At 44.3% G+C, this 16,144-nt stretch overlaps 1 protein-coding gene across 9 annotated transcripts in view; it reads right to left on the bottom strand.

Moving 5' to 3' along the window:
- Nucleotides 1-16,144, bottom strand: part of LTBP1 (latent transforming growth factor beta binding protein 1) — a 366,969-nt gene that overhangs the window by 102,075 nt on the left and 248,750 nt on the right. For 5 of the 9 annotated variants that reach the window (XM_074949024.1, XM_074949018.1, XM_074949020.1 and 2 more), the window contains 3 exons: nt 14,727-14,825; nt 9,801-9,926; nt 7,691-7,816 (listed from right to left, as the gene is read on the bottom strand). In XM_074949024.1, the coding sequence (XP_074805125.1) occupies nt 7,691-7,816; nt 9,801-9,926; nt 14,727-14,825 (351 nt within the window). The remainder of the gene's footprint in view (nt 1-7,690; nt 7,817-9,800; nt 9,927-14,726; nt 14,826-16,144) is intronic. The other 4 variants (XM_074949019.1, XM_074949029.1, XM_074949026.1 and 1 more) reach the window with 1 other exon arrangement.

The raw sequence follows: 16,144 nt of genomic DNA, 5'->3' as shown, positions 1-16,144 counted from the left end.
CATAGCTGGAGAGCCAGCTGTACCCTGTTGCGGGAGCCACGGATGTCTTCTAAAAACTCCCGCAATGCTTTTCGCAGCTCATGGGGGGGTGGGGTTGCAATTTCCCGGTTATTCCCTAGTGGGGCTCTTGGTGCAGCCTCGTGGTCCGCTGAGGCGGGCAGGCAGGGTGCGGACCACCGACGGGGCGTCTGACAGGCTAAAGTTATTAGGTCCGTCTCAAGCCTTGGGGTAGAAGGGAATGGCGGAGGGAAAATTGCAGCTCCTAATGGGTCGCGGCAGGAAAATGCAAAGACTGCTCCTTGGGTGGAATCTGCAAAAAACGGGAAAGAAATAACCCCAGGGGCAGCAACAGCATTGCAGGAAGAGGTGGATTGGGCAGGGACAGGGGTGGGGGCGGGATCAGAGGCGAGGCTCTGGGCTTTGGGAGGCAAGCAGCTGAGAGGTGGTGCCTCCCGAACAGATTCGAGGGTTAAGGGGGTGGGGAGGGGGCTCCCAGTGATGCTAGGCGGAGGCTCTGTGGTGGATTTGGCAGCCATGGCATCAGGTGGTCGACCACCTTCTGTAGGGTGCCCGCCCGGGAAGGCGGTTGGGGGAGGGAGCATGGGGAAAGGGGGACTGGGATAAGGTTGCCCAGATCGAGGCCAGCCGGCAGTAGGTCATTCTCTCCCTGGGTGACCGGGGTCAAACCTAGGGCCTCGATCTCCTCATACATGGAGGAGAGGTCGTCTTCTGCCACCCCGGGGGTCTACCCTCTGGCGCCCGCTACGACGGTCGCTTCGGGGTTCGCGGGGGGTTCGGGTGATATTCAGGCAGAAGGGGCTTCCTCAGGGATCTCGGAGGGGAGGGTCTCCCGTGGAGGGGAGATTCTACCTTCCAGTGCTATTTTGTCTTCCCCTCCCGACACCGGCGAAGGGATCTCACTCGTGGGCATAGTGGAAGGCTCAGTGTCAGTGCCTCCCTTCCTGGTCTTCCAGGGTCCTCCGCATCGGATGGGTGCAGCAGAGCTCGAGCCTTCCGCTTGCCTCGCTTTCCCTGGACTAGGGTCCAGCCCTCCATAGCATCGTCTGGGGGTTGGTTAGCAGGGGTCGTGTCGGGGGGGCAGAGGCGATGGTTCAGGGGGGTAACGGTGAGGCAGCATGGGGGGGGCGGTTCTCCTTGGGGCGGGCCCTCTCCTATGCCCGGTAATATCTTTGCTGCATCCTCCTCCATAGGCTCTGCTGGATTGTTAATAGCAAGGGCGGGGCTCCCTTGCTCATCTGGGCGTTGTAGGGGAGGTGTCTCTTGGGCCCGGGCAGGAGCAGCCGTTGATCGAGCAGGAGGAGAGGTGGTTTCAGGTACCGGGCGGCCAGGGGCGTCGGCAACGACGGAGCCGATGTCCTGCTGGGTCTCGGGGGTCTCGGGTGCCCCTCCCCGCCGGGCCAAGAGGCAGTCTCTTCGGACATGCCCCACTGATTGGCAGAGGTAGCACCGGGACTCTCCTGTGGAGTAAAAGACCCGATAGCGGGCTCCCTGGTAGGGGACTAGGAAGGACCCCTCGAGCACCTCTCCGTCACGCGCCGGCGGCGGCGGTAGAAGCTGCACTTGCCGGCGGAACGAAAGGACGTGACGGAGGGTGGGGTCCTTGCAGCCCAACGGGAGAGGGCTGATGACAGAAACGGGTTTCCCCAGGGTGGAGAGAGCGGGTAACAGGGCGGCACTGGGTAGAAAAGGAGGGACGGAGGTCAGGACTAGGCGGATGCCCAGGTCCTCTAGCGGTTCCAGGGGAACGAACACCCCCCCCCCACCGCCAGGCCCTTCTCCACCGCCTCCTGGGCGGCAGCCTCCAATGCTAAGAAAAAGACGACCTTCCCGTACATTTTGGAGGCCGCCACAATAGGCATGGGTCCTACCACCCTCTCCAATGCCTGCACATATGTCTCCACGTGGGGCGAGGCGGGCACCAGGAGGCAACGGACACCGTGCTTCCTGGTCATGGTGGGGAAGGGGCCCCGGCCGCTATTGATGGTAGTGGAGGCGATGGGTGGGCGAGATGACGAGGCAGCAGGCGGTGGGGGGCTGCTACCGCCCGGGCATATGCCCTGGGGGCCAGGGGAGGGACGCTCGCAGAGCTGGTGGAGGCAACAGCGGGGAGAGACACCATGGTCGATGACGAGGCCACAGCGGTGGGGGCAGCCCCTGCCATGGAGGGCCTGGTGGTTGTAGCAGGGCCCTTTCTCCTCTTCACACCCTGCCCTTTCCGGCAAACTGGGGGGGCTCTCCTAGAATTTGGGGGGGTGATGGGCGTAGCAGCAGTAATAGTCGCCCCGGTGCCTCCTGCTGCCGACGCTCCAGCGGGGGCGGTGGCAGGTGTTTTGGCAGCAGTGGGGGGGGGGAGGCTTGGGGGTTGGGCAGGGGGGTAGGTGGGGTAGGGGCAGCCGAGGTTATTAGAGGGGCCTCACCCCTCTCATTCCCCGCCATCGTGAGCAGGAAGAGGCGGGGAGACATCAGAAGGAGGAGGGGGGAGGGGGAAGCAGATTAACTGCTTCTCCCTGTTGGGCTGCAGGCGGGGGGCCAAATGGGTCGGACTGGACAGGGGGAGGAAACAGGAGTTGGGGTTAGGTAGTAGGGGCAAACTGTGGGGTGGGCAGTCCGGGGGTGGGTGGGGGGAACGTGGACCCACACGCGTTTGTCCAAAGAGTCTCGTTTGGTCGGCTGTTGTGTCTGGTCCGGACGGTGAAATTCAGAGCAAGCAGCTGAATCCAAAGGCAGATGGCAAGTTGACAGCAGGGACGGACGGCGGGGGGGCCGCGACGGTTGTAGTAGTGTTGGGGGGGGCACAGATGGATCGGGGGGGCAGCTCTGTGCCACACCCCCTGTCCCCCTACAAACGCACTTAAGACACAGTCAAACTCCCCCGACACGAGGGTACAGTTCAAAAGTTACTCAGTCTTATGGCCCCCTCCACAATGATTTGTAGCTTCCCTGGGCGATGTCTTTGTCGGCTGTCTTCTCTCCCGGGCTTTGTGGAGCATTCCAAAAATGCCAAGTAGATAAGAAGAAAAAAAATAAATTGTCGGTTAATTACAGGTCCACAAACGAACAGCAAACAGCTGGGTCTGGGGGCTTCCACTCCCCCCTCCGGGGAGTGGGTCGGCAGTCCCCCCCCTCCTCCGGGGGTTTCAGCTGGAGCAATAGCAGCGTCCGAGGGCAGGTGTGGGGGGGCTGGCAGGCAAGCTGGCAGCCGACCAGCACTCGAACGGCAGCAAAGAAAAACAGGAAAAAAAAAACCAAACCCCCGAAGAAAAAGCATCTGGCCCGGTTGCGGGGGGGAGGGGAACGGGACGGACTGAAGCAGGGTCAAAAAGTAAGAAAAGCCCAGGCCAGGGGGCTTTAGGAGAGAATAGAAAGCAGATAGCTGAGCAGCAACGAAGGAGGTCCCTTTTCCCTGGGTAAGGGAGCAGGGAAGGTTCCAGAACAAGCAGGAACCTTTTGGAGACAATTAAGACAGGCTGATTAGAACACCTGCAGCCAATCAAGAAGCTGCCAGAATCAATTAAGGCAGGCTAATCAGGGCACCTGGGTTTTAAAAAGGAGCTCACTTCAGTTTGTGGTGGGTGTGAGGAGCTGGGAGCAAGAGGCACTAGGAGCTGAGAGTGAGAACGCGGACTGTTGGAGGACTGAGGTGTACAAGCATTATCAGACACCAGGAGGAAGGTCCTATGGTGAGGATAAAGAAGGTGTTGGGAGGAGGCCATGGGGAAGTAGCCCAGGGAGTTGTAGCTGTCGCAGAGCTGTTCCAGGAGGCACTCTAGACAGCTGCATTCCACAGGGCCCTGGGCTGGAACCCGGAGTAGAGGGCGGGCCTGGGTTCTCTCCAAATCCTCCCAACTCCTGGTCAGACACAGGAGAAGTCGACCTAGACTGTGGGTTCAGAAAAACGGCCAAGTTGAGGGCTGCTGTGAAGCTCCAAGGCAAGCAAATCTGCCAATAAGCGCAAGACCCACCAAGGTAGAGCAGGAACTTTGTCACAGTATCTTCAACTCCCACTGAAGTCAATGAGCATTGAGGGTGCTCAATGCTTTGAACCCTAGAAGCAGTCTCATCTCCCCTTGTCTGTGATAAACTTAATCTCAAAGTGATGTATCGAAAGATAAAATAATGAAAAAATTAATCATAAGTTAAGACAATATTTTATTTTCAGAACCACGCAAGGACTCAAATAATCTTATTTTCCCCTATCTTTAGCACACAAAATAAATAATCCAACTATGATTCTCTCATCCACCCCTGCCCACAAAGAACACTTAAAAGAACACTTGAAAGACTATGCAAGGACAATCCCAGAGCTAGATTTTAAAAAAACAAACCCTGGCCAATGGGATTGAGGAGCCTGTGAGACAAGCTCACACTTCCAGGTTATGAACATCCTAGTCCCAGTCCACATGAATTTAACTGGAATGGCCTCTCCAAGAGAAGTAACTGATTGGTATCCACTAGTAAAGACACTACAAATGAATTAACGGTCTCTCCACTCAGCTTGTGTTTGGATTGGATTTATAATCAGGTCTGAGCTTGTTCTCTGAAGCACAGGGCCAAACAAAACAAACACGTTTTGCATATGTTTCTGCTTGGACCCAATTATAAATACTGCCCTACAATCAGTATTGTCTTAAATTTCTTCGAATAAACACAGTTCCTCCTTCATTGTTCAGCCAACGTAGAACTATCATGTATACATGTACATTTTATTTTAACAATCTCAGATGACTTGATCTCAGTTTGGAATCTTTTTGTTGTCAATAAAAAATAACAAAACAAAAAAAGTGTTTTTTAAATGCTATCCCTGAGCAATCACTTCATAATTTCTGATGTATAATGGTGAAAATCTTCATGACCTACATTTTTAAAAGTGCATGCACAAAAGTACAATTAAGCTTGCTTGCACACAACCCCTTCACTTGTGCATCCATACTGTTTGTTGGATAGGAGTCCTTCTGAAAATCTGGACCAGTATGTCTTATGCCAGAATAAACTAGCCTAGGACAGCCTGTCCCACAGCAGGTGATGAGGATCATTTCAAACAAATATAAAAACAATGAAAAATACTTTGAACTATCTTCTAAAGAAAACATTTTAAAGTCATTCTAAGTCACTCAAAAGAATGTGTGGTGCTGGATTGCTACCAGTTTATGGGTTACTGAAACGCAGACAAGGCAATCAGGATCCTACAGAATACATGTTATTTTGTGTCTGTCTGTTTAATTATTATAGAAATATGTTAACAAATTTCTTCTATGCTGAGTAATTTAGATTAAAGTACAAATGAGGATATATTTAAAATGGAATAATTGACTGTGGTTTTAATTCACTGATTATCAAATCAATGTTGAAGAGGTTAGGAAAAAAATCCCAGAAAACACACACCAGAGAAAAATTCATGCCAAAAAGCAAAAGGTACACATTTTTAGGTCAGATGTGCTGGGACTTCTCTCTCATTCTATGAAATGACAGTGTCTGGTGGCAGCTTTATATTCCAAACAGCAAATGTAACCCTTTGTTCAATTTTTGTTGTTACACAAATGTAAAACATTAAAGATGAGCCTTTCTGTGGACAGAGTTTTTATAAACAGATTGCAAGGGAAGAGATTAAAATGAAGTGTTAGACTCCAGGCAAGCAGAAGTTCAAGTATTGCCCAAATTATCACCCATCACAGAATTGCAAAAGAAGAGCTTTACTTTTGTTGTTGTATTTATTCTTCCATAATAGGATGTGTTATTTAATATTTTCATCAAATATCCAGAAGTTAAACATAACCATGATCAAATTTGCTACATTAAAATTAGAGGGGTATGAAATACGCAGAAAGAGAGACTTAAAGTTAACTGGAGAAATTAGAAACACTAGTCTGGAAACAACAGGGGAAGATTCAATACTAACATACTGCTATTAACTTGCCAGTGGTTTGGCTTCCTTAATTTCACTGCCATACTTCTACTACTGTAGAGTCAAAACTCTGTCACATTGGCCTCTCTTTTCATTCAGCATCCACTGTTTCAACATTCACATTTATATGAGCCAATGGTATGTACACAGAAGCCTTCCCCACAGATGTGAGGTCTCAAACCTTCAACAAAATCTGAGAAGTGGGACAGGGGGAGAAACCAAAACATGCACATAAACTTAAATTCATCATCAAATAACCAGCACACATAATATATGCATTACCCCTATTCTTTCTTGTATGTTTGTCAGATAGTAGAGAATTACAAAAGAAAATGTTAATGTTCAACTTAAGAAGAGGAATTTAACAAACACTGGAGAGTAATATATTGTATATTAGAAACATTATGGGACAGACAGATCTTGCCTTCAGTTGCACTGGTGTAAATCCAGAAAAACTATTCACAGATCCTCAAACGTACTTAGGTGCCTAACTCCTGTTGACTTCAATAGGAATTAGGCACCTAAATACTTTTGAGGACCTGGTCCTCTGTGTTTCTTGGAGTTCTCTGTATTACACTCTATCAGGGTGATCTGCCCCTTTGAGAGCCAGGATGCAGCCAGCCCTGTTCTGGAAAGAAGCAGTATCAGGTGATTGGGTCTGTTGATTACCAGCTTGGTGATACAGATGTGGGCCCCACTTCCACGAGGGAGCCTGGGTCCAGGAGCGTGATGGGAGTATACTCTCCTGTACTGCAGAAGAGGACTGTGAGGGAATAAGAGGCCCTGCAAACTGCTCTTACCCTCTGCCTCCACAGCTGGCTGAAGGTTCTGACCACCAAATTGCAGGAGACTAGAGGGCGGGGGTACAGTCTCATGTTGAGAACAGAACTATTACTTTATGTTGTCAGGCCACATTTCCTTTTTTGTGTTGGACAAAAAACAAGAGCCCTGAGGCAAGGGCTATGAGTTGATCTGGATGTGGCTAGTTATTTTTCCCAGGCTGGTGATCAAATCTACCACCCTATACATACTCTGTTGGAAGATGACCAGAGAAGGTCAGATCCACAGCTATGTGGAGTCACCTGCAATTTTCCTATGCAAAGAGAAGAGAACACAAGGGCTGTGCATGCAACTGAAGCCTCAGGGAGAAGTGGAGAGAAGAGTGATCAAGGCAACATATAAATGTTACATGAATAGTGTATTCACACTGTGGGGCTTACAGATGGCAAGAACAGACAGTTGGGTAATTCTAAGGAAAACTGTGGAAAAGCAGATTGTTCTACCAAATTTGGGACAGTTGTGAGGTAAGGAGTTGTTTTGTAATTTTTTTTAAATATCTCACCCTGCAGCCAATCAGTTGAGGGGAAAATAAAAAAAATGATCAGGGAGACTCTTGATTTCATATCTGCAAAAAGCAATAACTTTTAAAATAAATAATTGTCAACACTCAATGTGGTTAACCATGTCCCTCTGTAGCTATACACATAAAAACACCTTGGGGTAGGGTTTGGGGTTTTTTGCCTGCTTCCTAACAAATATGTAATGAAGAAAACATTATATTGATCTCTTAGGCCCCATCCTCAAAGGTATTTAGGTGCCAAACTGACATTGATTTTGAGGATCTGGGCTTTAGGGCCTGATTCAATGCTCACTGAGTGCAAAGGGAGTATTTTCAATGACTTCAATTAACTTTGGCTCAGGCTCTGAATGATTAGTTTTAAAATTATTATTCTCATCATCATTTTAATAAAGAAGAGCAGTGGTTACCAATGCATTCTGTTCCTTCTTCATTGGCCATGAATCCTGTCTGGCAAATGCACAGGAAACTCCCTTCTGTATTTTCACAGTGCCCAAGGGAGCACAGATGGGGAGTCTGAGCACACTCATTGATATCTGTTTAAGAAATAAAAATATAAGGATATTGAAAAATGGAACATAATTGGACATGAGTCTTTTCCCCACCCCACCCAACAAATACGTGCATTTGAAAAGACAGGGCTTGTAATGAGTTTAACTGTTTGAAAGCCTATAACACTTTGTTCTCTTAAACAGCCTCAAGAAGGGTATATCAAATCGTTGTAGATGGGAAAATCAGGCTTACTGGCTTAAGCTCTAGGAGTACCGCAATTATGTAAAGACTAAACAGTGGACACGATTCAAATCTCCATTTGCAAGTAATTAATGCTACAACAGTATTTGTGGTACTCCCCATATTAAGCACTGGCATTGCTATACAATTATAAGAATTTTAAATCTTCATTATTCTAGGTGTATTTGTATAAAATGTATTTAAATAAATAGTGTATTCGCACCAGTCAGGAGAGGTATTATTTTTGAGTAGTTATTGACTTTCTGATAAAGTAAAAATGAGTAACGGAACATTTGAAAATATAATACAATCAAACGTAAAAATTACTGTGTTCATTCAGTATTACAGTTGACATTTTGTTTACACAGAAGTCAGGAACTTGATTCCTGATTCAGTTGTGACTGATCATCTGCTGTAATTCACAAGCAGCCTTTTGTATTCTTGTATATAGTGTTAACTTTAATGCCTTAATATAAGTAAAATATGGTAATATAAGTAACATATGGCTTAACTATAGTTGCTGTGGGCACCATAAGTCTGAACTTCTGGTTCCTGGACATGTAAAATCTCACCAATAAAACTGCATTAATAGAATGTTTGCATATATAACTTTATTTATTATTTTTAAAGAAAAAATGCAGAGAAAGGACTGATTCATCCTTCAAATACGTAAAGTATACTTGGTCCTGCCTCAGCATGGTGAGATGGATTACATCAGTGGTTCTCAACGCGGGGTACGCAGAGGTCTTCCAGTGGGTACATTAACTCATCTAAATATTTGCTTAGCTTTACAACAGGCTACATAAAAAACACTAGCGAAGTCAGTACAAGCTAAAATTTCAAACTGGCAATGACTTGTTTATACTGCTCTATATACTATACACTGAAATGTAAGCAGAATATTTATATTCCAATTGATTTATTTTATTATATGGTAAAAATTAGAAAGTAAGCACTTTTTCAGTAATAGTGTGTTGTGACACTTTTGTATTTTTATATCTGATTTTGTGAGCAAGTAGTTTTTAAGTGAGGTGAAACCTGGGGCTATTCAAGACAAATCAGACTCCTGAAAGGGGTACAGTAGTCTGGAAAGGTTCAAAGCTACTGCCCTAGAGCACAAGGTCTACATCTTCCTAGCAACCACGCAATGCAAGGCATCCCAAAGAAGGCAGGAAAGGCGCGAGGGTAACCGCTTCTTGCTCAACCCACTCCTCATTAGCCAGCATAAGAGAGTCAACTGCACTCTCAGAAGGATAGTAGCAGCAGCACAGTCCAATGTGCACTGGGGAAATCTGAGAGAAATTCTGTTTCCCTGAGGCAGGATCCCTCTCAGAGCACCTCATGGGGTGGTGTGATCCTGCATCTCCCAAAATGCAGACTAGTGCCTCCAAAGCATGATTGAACCCACGAGTAAAACAGATTTTGACATTCACCATGCTCTAGATATTTGTCAAACACACACTCATTGAGACAGGTCAGACAAGTTAAAATGGTTTCCTGCTTATTAACCTCAACTTCTAGTGATTTCAGTGAGACCTTTCATGAGCACTAAGTTCACACACACAAAAGTTTTTTAAAAAATTCCATTAGTCTTTGACTGGCTGAAAGGTTCACTGGAGCCCGCTTTTGGCAAATATTTCTTGATATACAAAAATTACATTTTTGAGTAGTTTTGGCATGTACAGAAGAGGATTTCTACATTCTACATAGCACCTTGCAGGAACACTCTATATTTGAAAATGCTTCATACAGTGATTACTTTAGATTATTGAAGAAGTTCTTTCATACCAGAGCATTTTGTCTGTTGATCATTCAGCGTGTACCCATCATAGCAGATGCAGGTGTATCCCACAGGCAAATTAACGCAGTGTCCTGCTCCGCAGATATCAGGGTTCACTGTGCACTCATTGATTTCTAGATACACACACACACACACACACAGAGAAAAAACTTATTACAAACTATCTTAAATAGTTCTGTAAATGGGTGATATTCAGTTATTCCAGCTAAAAGGAGAGGAACACTGAAGTCACTTGTGACCACACTGATCGGTCCAACTTACCTTGAGCGCCTAACAGACCTACGGTCAGATGACTCTTCCCTCTCCCCTTCCTGCCCCCCCCACAAGTCAAGTGTGTGCATATGCAAATCAAAAGTGAAGATAGAGTAAAATGAAAATAATCATAGATGTTAAACTGTTAGCTGTAGCAGATTACAGAATTATTTTCAGACTGCAGTTTTTAGCAATATCACAGCAGGCTGTCTATGAAAACACACATTTCCTAATTATGTGAAATATAGATTTGGCTACTTTATTATGAGCAGTATGACAACTTGGTTAAATATGAGGATTTTTTTTTGTAGACCGCTCACAATATCAACCTCATTTTAAATTTCAAAACATTCTGTCTTAGAATGCAATTTCATTAGTTTTGTCCTTAAACTTAATTTAAGCCCTCTTTACCAACCTTGCAAGTCTAGGATTCAGGATATTTGCTGTTGAAATGGTGTCCAAATGGAAACCTTTCAAGTCAAAGAGGAGGAGGAAAGGTAAGAAAGCTTTGAAAAACTATTAAAAAGGTTTGAGCACTAGTGTGTTACATGAAAGAATGTTACCTATGGACGATATATTTTCTGGATAAGGACCATGAATTGTGTATGAAGATTATTAAAATCCCTCATTAAAGATCAAATTCCTTTGGGGTGCAATTATAAAAAGTCATGTGAAATGCTACTATGAGACATGGACTTGGCACTGGAAAAGGTAATATTTGAATGCCAAGCGGTATAACAAAGAAGAATGCAGATCGTGGCTGTAAAGAGTGACTAAGAACTCAAGTGAAGGCAAAATGTTATTCAGAAATCCATCAAAGAAAGAAGCTGCAAAATCAAATGAATGGCTAAAAAATATGCACGACTGGTTATATGTGAGGAACAAATTCCACTTCTGAGTGAATGTGAACTGTCACTGAGGGGAAAAAGGGTTAACGGTAAAACGAGAGTTTGTGACACATAGCACATTGAGGAAAGTGACCAGACTTGATCTTACACACATATGAGGTGGTAGGTCTAATCAAGAGGGGTATGTCATGAAGAGTCTGAATGACAAGTCTGCTAGCAAACCTCAACCAGATGTGAACAATCTATTTGTGGCATATGAAGACATGTTCACGGGAAAAGGGTGTTTCCCAGTTACTTACAAGATGCAATTATGGGAAGAGACAAAGCTTGTTATATATGCCACCCTAAATGCTCCACAAGCCTAGGGAAAGCTAGAAAACATGACAGCAAATGGGATTATTCTGAAGAGCTGACAGACTGGGTTCACTCCTTGGCAACTATAGAGACAAAAGGAGCTGGCTCAGACTTTGACCTGACTTCAAGGAGTTGAACAAGACAATTTAGAAGATATATTTCTTCTTGCCCACAAGGTATGAAATGTTTGCTGACATGGCAGGAGCCAATTTTTTCAGCAAATCAGATACATCACAAGGATTTGGCAGATTCCCATGGACACTGAAATCTCCAAGACTTGTACTTTCAGTAACCATTTGGCAGATAATGTTTCCTGAGATTGCCTTTTGGAACATGTTTTGCGCTGGAAGTATTTCACCTCATAACAATCTGTCCTAGATACAAGAAGGTCTTGCAGGAGAACATCAGGAACAACTGTGAAGAGTACTGAAAATTGCAAGAAAAAACAACATTAAGTGGGATAAGGCAAACTGTCAATTTCAAACAACTTAAATCACCTGCTTAGATGGGAAACTGGTCACAAAGGGAACAATGTTTACTGATTCTAATATTTAAATTATACTGACTGTGCACAGACACAAAGATAAAAAAGGAATTCAGAGATTGCAAGGCATGCTGAAGTAGATCAGTAAGTTCATACCCAGCTATGAAGTTTAAATAACGTATCTAAGAAAATAACTCACAAAGACTGAGGAAGGGCATGAATGCCAGATCATGAGAGCGCACTCAGATTTGGCACATACAGAAACATCAACACCAGTGCTTCAATTTATCTGACCCAGTGAAAGAGAGAAAACTCTCCACAACAATGCTTCACCAGAAAGACTGTGGGGAGTATTGTTACAGATACATGGAACTGAATGGCTGCCTGTCATGTGTGCCATAACAGCTATGATAGCTGTAAAGAAAATGTTTTTGCAAATTAAAAAAAGTGATGTTAGGCCATGAATATGTTTCATGATTTTTCTCTACTGATGTAGCTTCTGTGTTGGACACTGACTATAAAAAAATGACTGCACTTCACAAGAAAGAACAGCCTCAAGGATACAGGTATTACTTAAATCCAAAAGTATGATACGAGCCTTCTAGTCACCTCTGATATCACCTACTGATTGCGGACACTCTGTCACGAGAAAAATGGGATGAGCTGGAAAAGAAACACTGCAAGCAGTAATACAAAGTAAGTGACAGGTGGAGAAATCAAGTCCTACCTATTCCCAACATCAAAACGAACTTTTAGTGATTTCAGGAGTTTTCATAAAAGGTCCTTTTTAAGTTGTTTGTTAAATTAATAAACTATGCTGCCTCAGTCATCATTCAAATATTAAATCAGTCATCAAGACTGGAGCTGATGGAGTTTTAGTTGTATAGATAAGAAAGAAAGTGTCATTCCTTAGAGATAACATGGTGGAGGAAGTGAGAAGATCTGGATATGACCTGAAAGTGTGGGGAAATTGAGAATATGAAAGGATGGCTCCAGGTTACTGTCCTGAGAATAGGGAGGATGATAGTGGCAGAGAAAAAGCACAGCAGAAAGTATGTGAGAGAAAAGATAAATTCATATTTGACAGTATTATGTTTAAATTGAGGGAGACACATCCAGGAGATGTAAGAGGCAGGGTGAAATAGAGGACTGAATGAGCCAGGAGTCGATAGATAAATTTATTAGTTAGCATTGAGATATTAGTTGAAGCCATGCAAATGGATGAGATTAGCCAAAGAAAGTGTGTAAAAAAAAAAAAAAGTGGAGGACTAAGAATAGATCCATGAGGAATCTACACAGAAGTGGGAGTGAGGAAGAGGCAGACATGCCAAAAGAGATGCCAGAGTGGCAGAAGGAGAACCCAGAGAGGACAAGCAAAGTGTACAGATTGACAGACAGTGTCAAAAACATAGAGACATCCAAAAGGATGAGGCTGGGAATTGTGCTGGCCTTCAGATTTGACCAGGAAGAGCCTGTTGGACACCTTGGAGAGAGCAGTTTCAGTGGAGTGAAGTAGATGGAAGCTAGACTGGTGAAGATCTGGGCTGGAGCTGGAACAGTAACTAATTTATACCCACAAGCATGATTTTTTTTGCCTTAGTACTAGCAGAATAATTTTGGAAACATCAGCATGGAAGTAATCTTCAATTTTGACCAGGGGTGAAATGTGGACCCCGCTGAAGTCATTGCAGGTTTTGCCCCAAGTATCTGAAATTGTCTGTGATGCTTTTCATTCAGCTGCTATGTCTTGACATAAGCACCAGTGTAGATAACAATGTGTAGGGTCATTCTTGCTGTCCACTTCTCTGATCCTGGACCTCTGAAGCCAAAGGAACTTTTACCCTTGATTTCAATGAGAGTAGGATTAGACCATGTGTGATATTCACTGAGCCGATACATCACATTTGGAGTTACAGGACACAGTTCTCTGTCCTGCTCTTTTTCTCCTCTTTGTATTACATTTAATTCACAATCCTTGATGTTTAGTAATCTACAGTATAATTAAAGTAGCTTCTCACACTTCTTTTCAGTGTCCTCAGCTTGCTCACTGTCTTCCAATGTCTTCTCACCTTCATAAGGTTATCCAGGGTTAGTTATCCCTCTGCAGTCTCAAAGTGCAAAGAATTCTCACAGGCTTTATTCATCCCATTCTTATCTTTGCCTTCTGATAGCTTTCAATTTCTGCGTCCTCCTCTATTGCTGTGGTTTCTACCAATGTTTTATCCATCATTGGTGTCTCTCACAACAGCCTGTTGATTACTTCTTCTAATGGCATGGCTGCCTCTGAGTCTTCCCCTGTCACTCAGGGATACATACTTGCCCCTCCAACAAGGCAGCTAATTTGAACTTACTTCATGCAGCAAAAGTTTTCATGTTTATGCTGGAGCATGAACAGTGCATCCTCTACAATGGACTCCCATTGTTATGTTGATCACCTTTCCCTTCATTGAGCAGTCTATCTTGACTATTAAATATTAATTATAATTTGTAGTAGTAATATTATGGTAGTCTCTAGGAATCCCAATCATGGATCAGAGTCCCATTGCGCTAGGCACTGTACAAACATGTAAAAAACCATTTCACATCCTTTTTCTATGATTACACATTGTGCTTGCATTTTTATACCCACAATTCAATTGTGGGTGCAAATCTGAATATTAACTACCTGACTGTGGAGCAGATCAGATATCTAAAGGTGGAATTATTCAGATTTTCACCCACCATTTATTTTGTGGGCATAAAAATGAGGAAGCAAACTGTACTTGCAACCAAGGGAGCCCAAGTCCTAACTCTGCTGAAAACATACTCCTTACGGTGTTATTTTGCCCTCCTATGTTGTACCTCCTAGTTAAGTATTCCCTGTGCTCTACTGTTACAGTCTATTTTCTATTACAATACAACGGTAGTGTGGTACTAGTTAGGTGTTATTATCAGGAATGTGTTCAGAGTCATATCTTACCCTATTTGTACCATACCTGTAACTTGAGTAGGTGCAATTACTTGACTTGCACTTGAAGTAGAAACTTCAGGGGCAACTTCAACAGGCAGGGGAGGGGAGGTTTTTTCAATCACTGCTGTTTGACATAGAATGGAAAACAATCATATTTAAGATATATTTCAACACATAACACACACAGTATTGAACTAATCTGACAGTATGAAGACTTTTTGTAATTTACGTGTCTGATTCTAAATAAGAAAAACAGTTTGAGGTTTTTATCATTACACCACTTGAGGAAAAAAACCTTTGTACTGGGTTAAACAAATAATGTCTAGTGGCCAAATTTTTTGCACCTAAATTTAGACATCTAAATCTAGATTTAGGCACCTCAATGAGAGTCCCCATTATCAGAGGTGGATTGTACCCACAGCACAATGGACTTCAAACTTCTTGTTCTCATATTCAAGGTCATCCACCATTTCACCTCAGCCTACAATATCTGTGTTTGACTCTTAACACTTTGCCTACCTTTTGCTCCTTCAGTGATGCCAACCGCAACCCCTTCTACTCCCATTTCCTTCTTCCACTCCTGGATCTATAAAAGCGGCAAAGAGTCCTGTGGCACCTTATAGACTACCAGACATATTGGAGCATAAGCTTTCGTGGGTGAATACCCACTTCGTCGGATGTATGTAGTGGAAATTTCCAGAGGCAGGTATACATATGCGAGCAAGAATCAGGCTAGGGATATCGAGGTTAGTTCAATCAGGGAGGATGAGGCCCTTTTCTAGCAGTTAAGGTGTGAACACCAAGGGTGGAAAAACTGCTTTTGTACTTGGCTAGCCATTCACAGTCTTTATTTAAGCCTGAGCTGATGGTGTCAAATTTGCAAATGAACTGAAGCTCAGACGTTTCTCTTTGAAGTCTGGTCCTGAAGTTTTTTTGCTGCAGGATGGCTACCTTTAAATCTGCTATTGTGTGTCCAGGGAGGTTGAAGTGTTCTCATACAGGTTTTTGTATATTGCCATTCCCAATATCTGATTTGTGTCCATCTATCCTTTTACGTAGGGACTGTCCAGTTTGACCAATGTACACAGCAGAGGGGCATTGCTGGCACATGATGGCGTATATTACATTGGTGGACACGCAGGTGAATGAACCGGTGATGGTGTGGCTGATCTGGTTAGGTCCTGTGATGGTGTCGCTGGTGTAGATATGTGGGCAGAGTTGGCATCGAGGTTTGTTGCATGGATTGGTTCCTGAGTTAGAGTTACTATGGTGCGGTGTGTCGTTGCTGGTGAGAATATGCTTCAGGTTGGCGGGTTGTCTGTGGGCGAGGACTGGCCTGCCTCCCACGGCCTGTGAAAGTGAGGGATCGTTGTCCAGGATGGGTTGTAGATCACTGATGATGCGTTGGAGAGGTTTTAGCTGAGGACTATATGTGATGGCCAG

The sequence above is a fragment of the Natator depressus genome, chromosome 3 (genome assembly GCF_965152275.1).
Source record: "Natator depressus isolate rNatDep1 chromosome 3, rNatDep2.hap1, whole genome shotgun sequence".
NCBI lineage: Eukaryota > Metazoa > Chordata > Testudines > Cheloniidae > Natator > Natator depressus.
The sequence above is the reverse complement of the archived record's forward strand: the minus strand, read 5'-3'. Positions and strand labels throughout refer to the sequence as shown.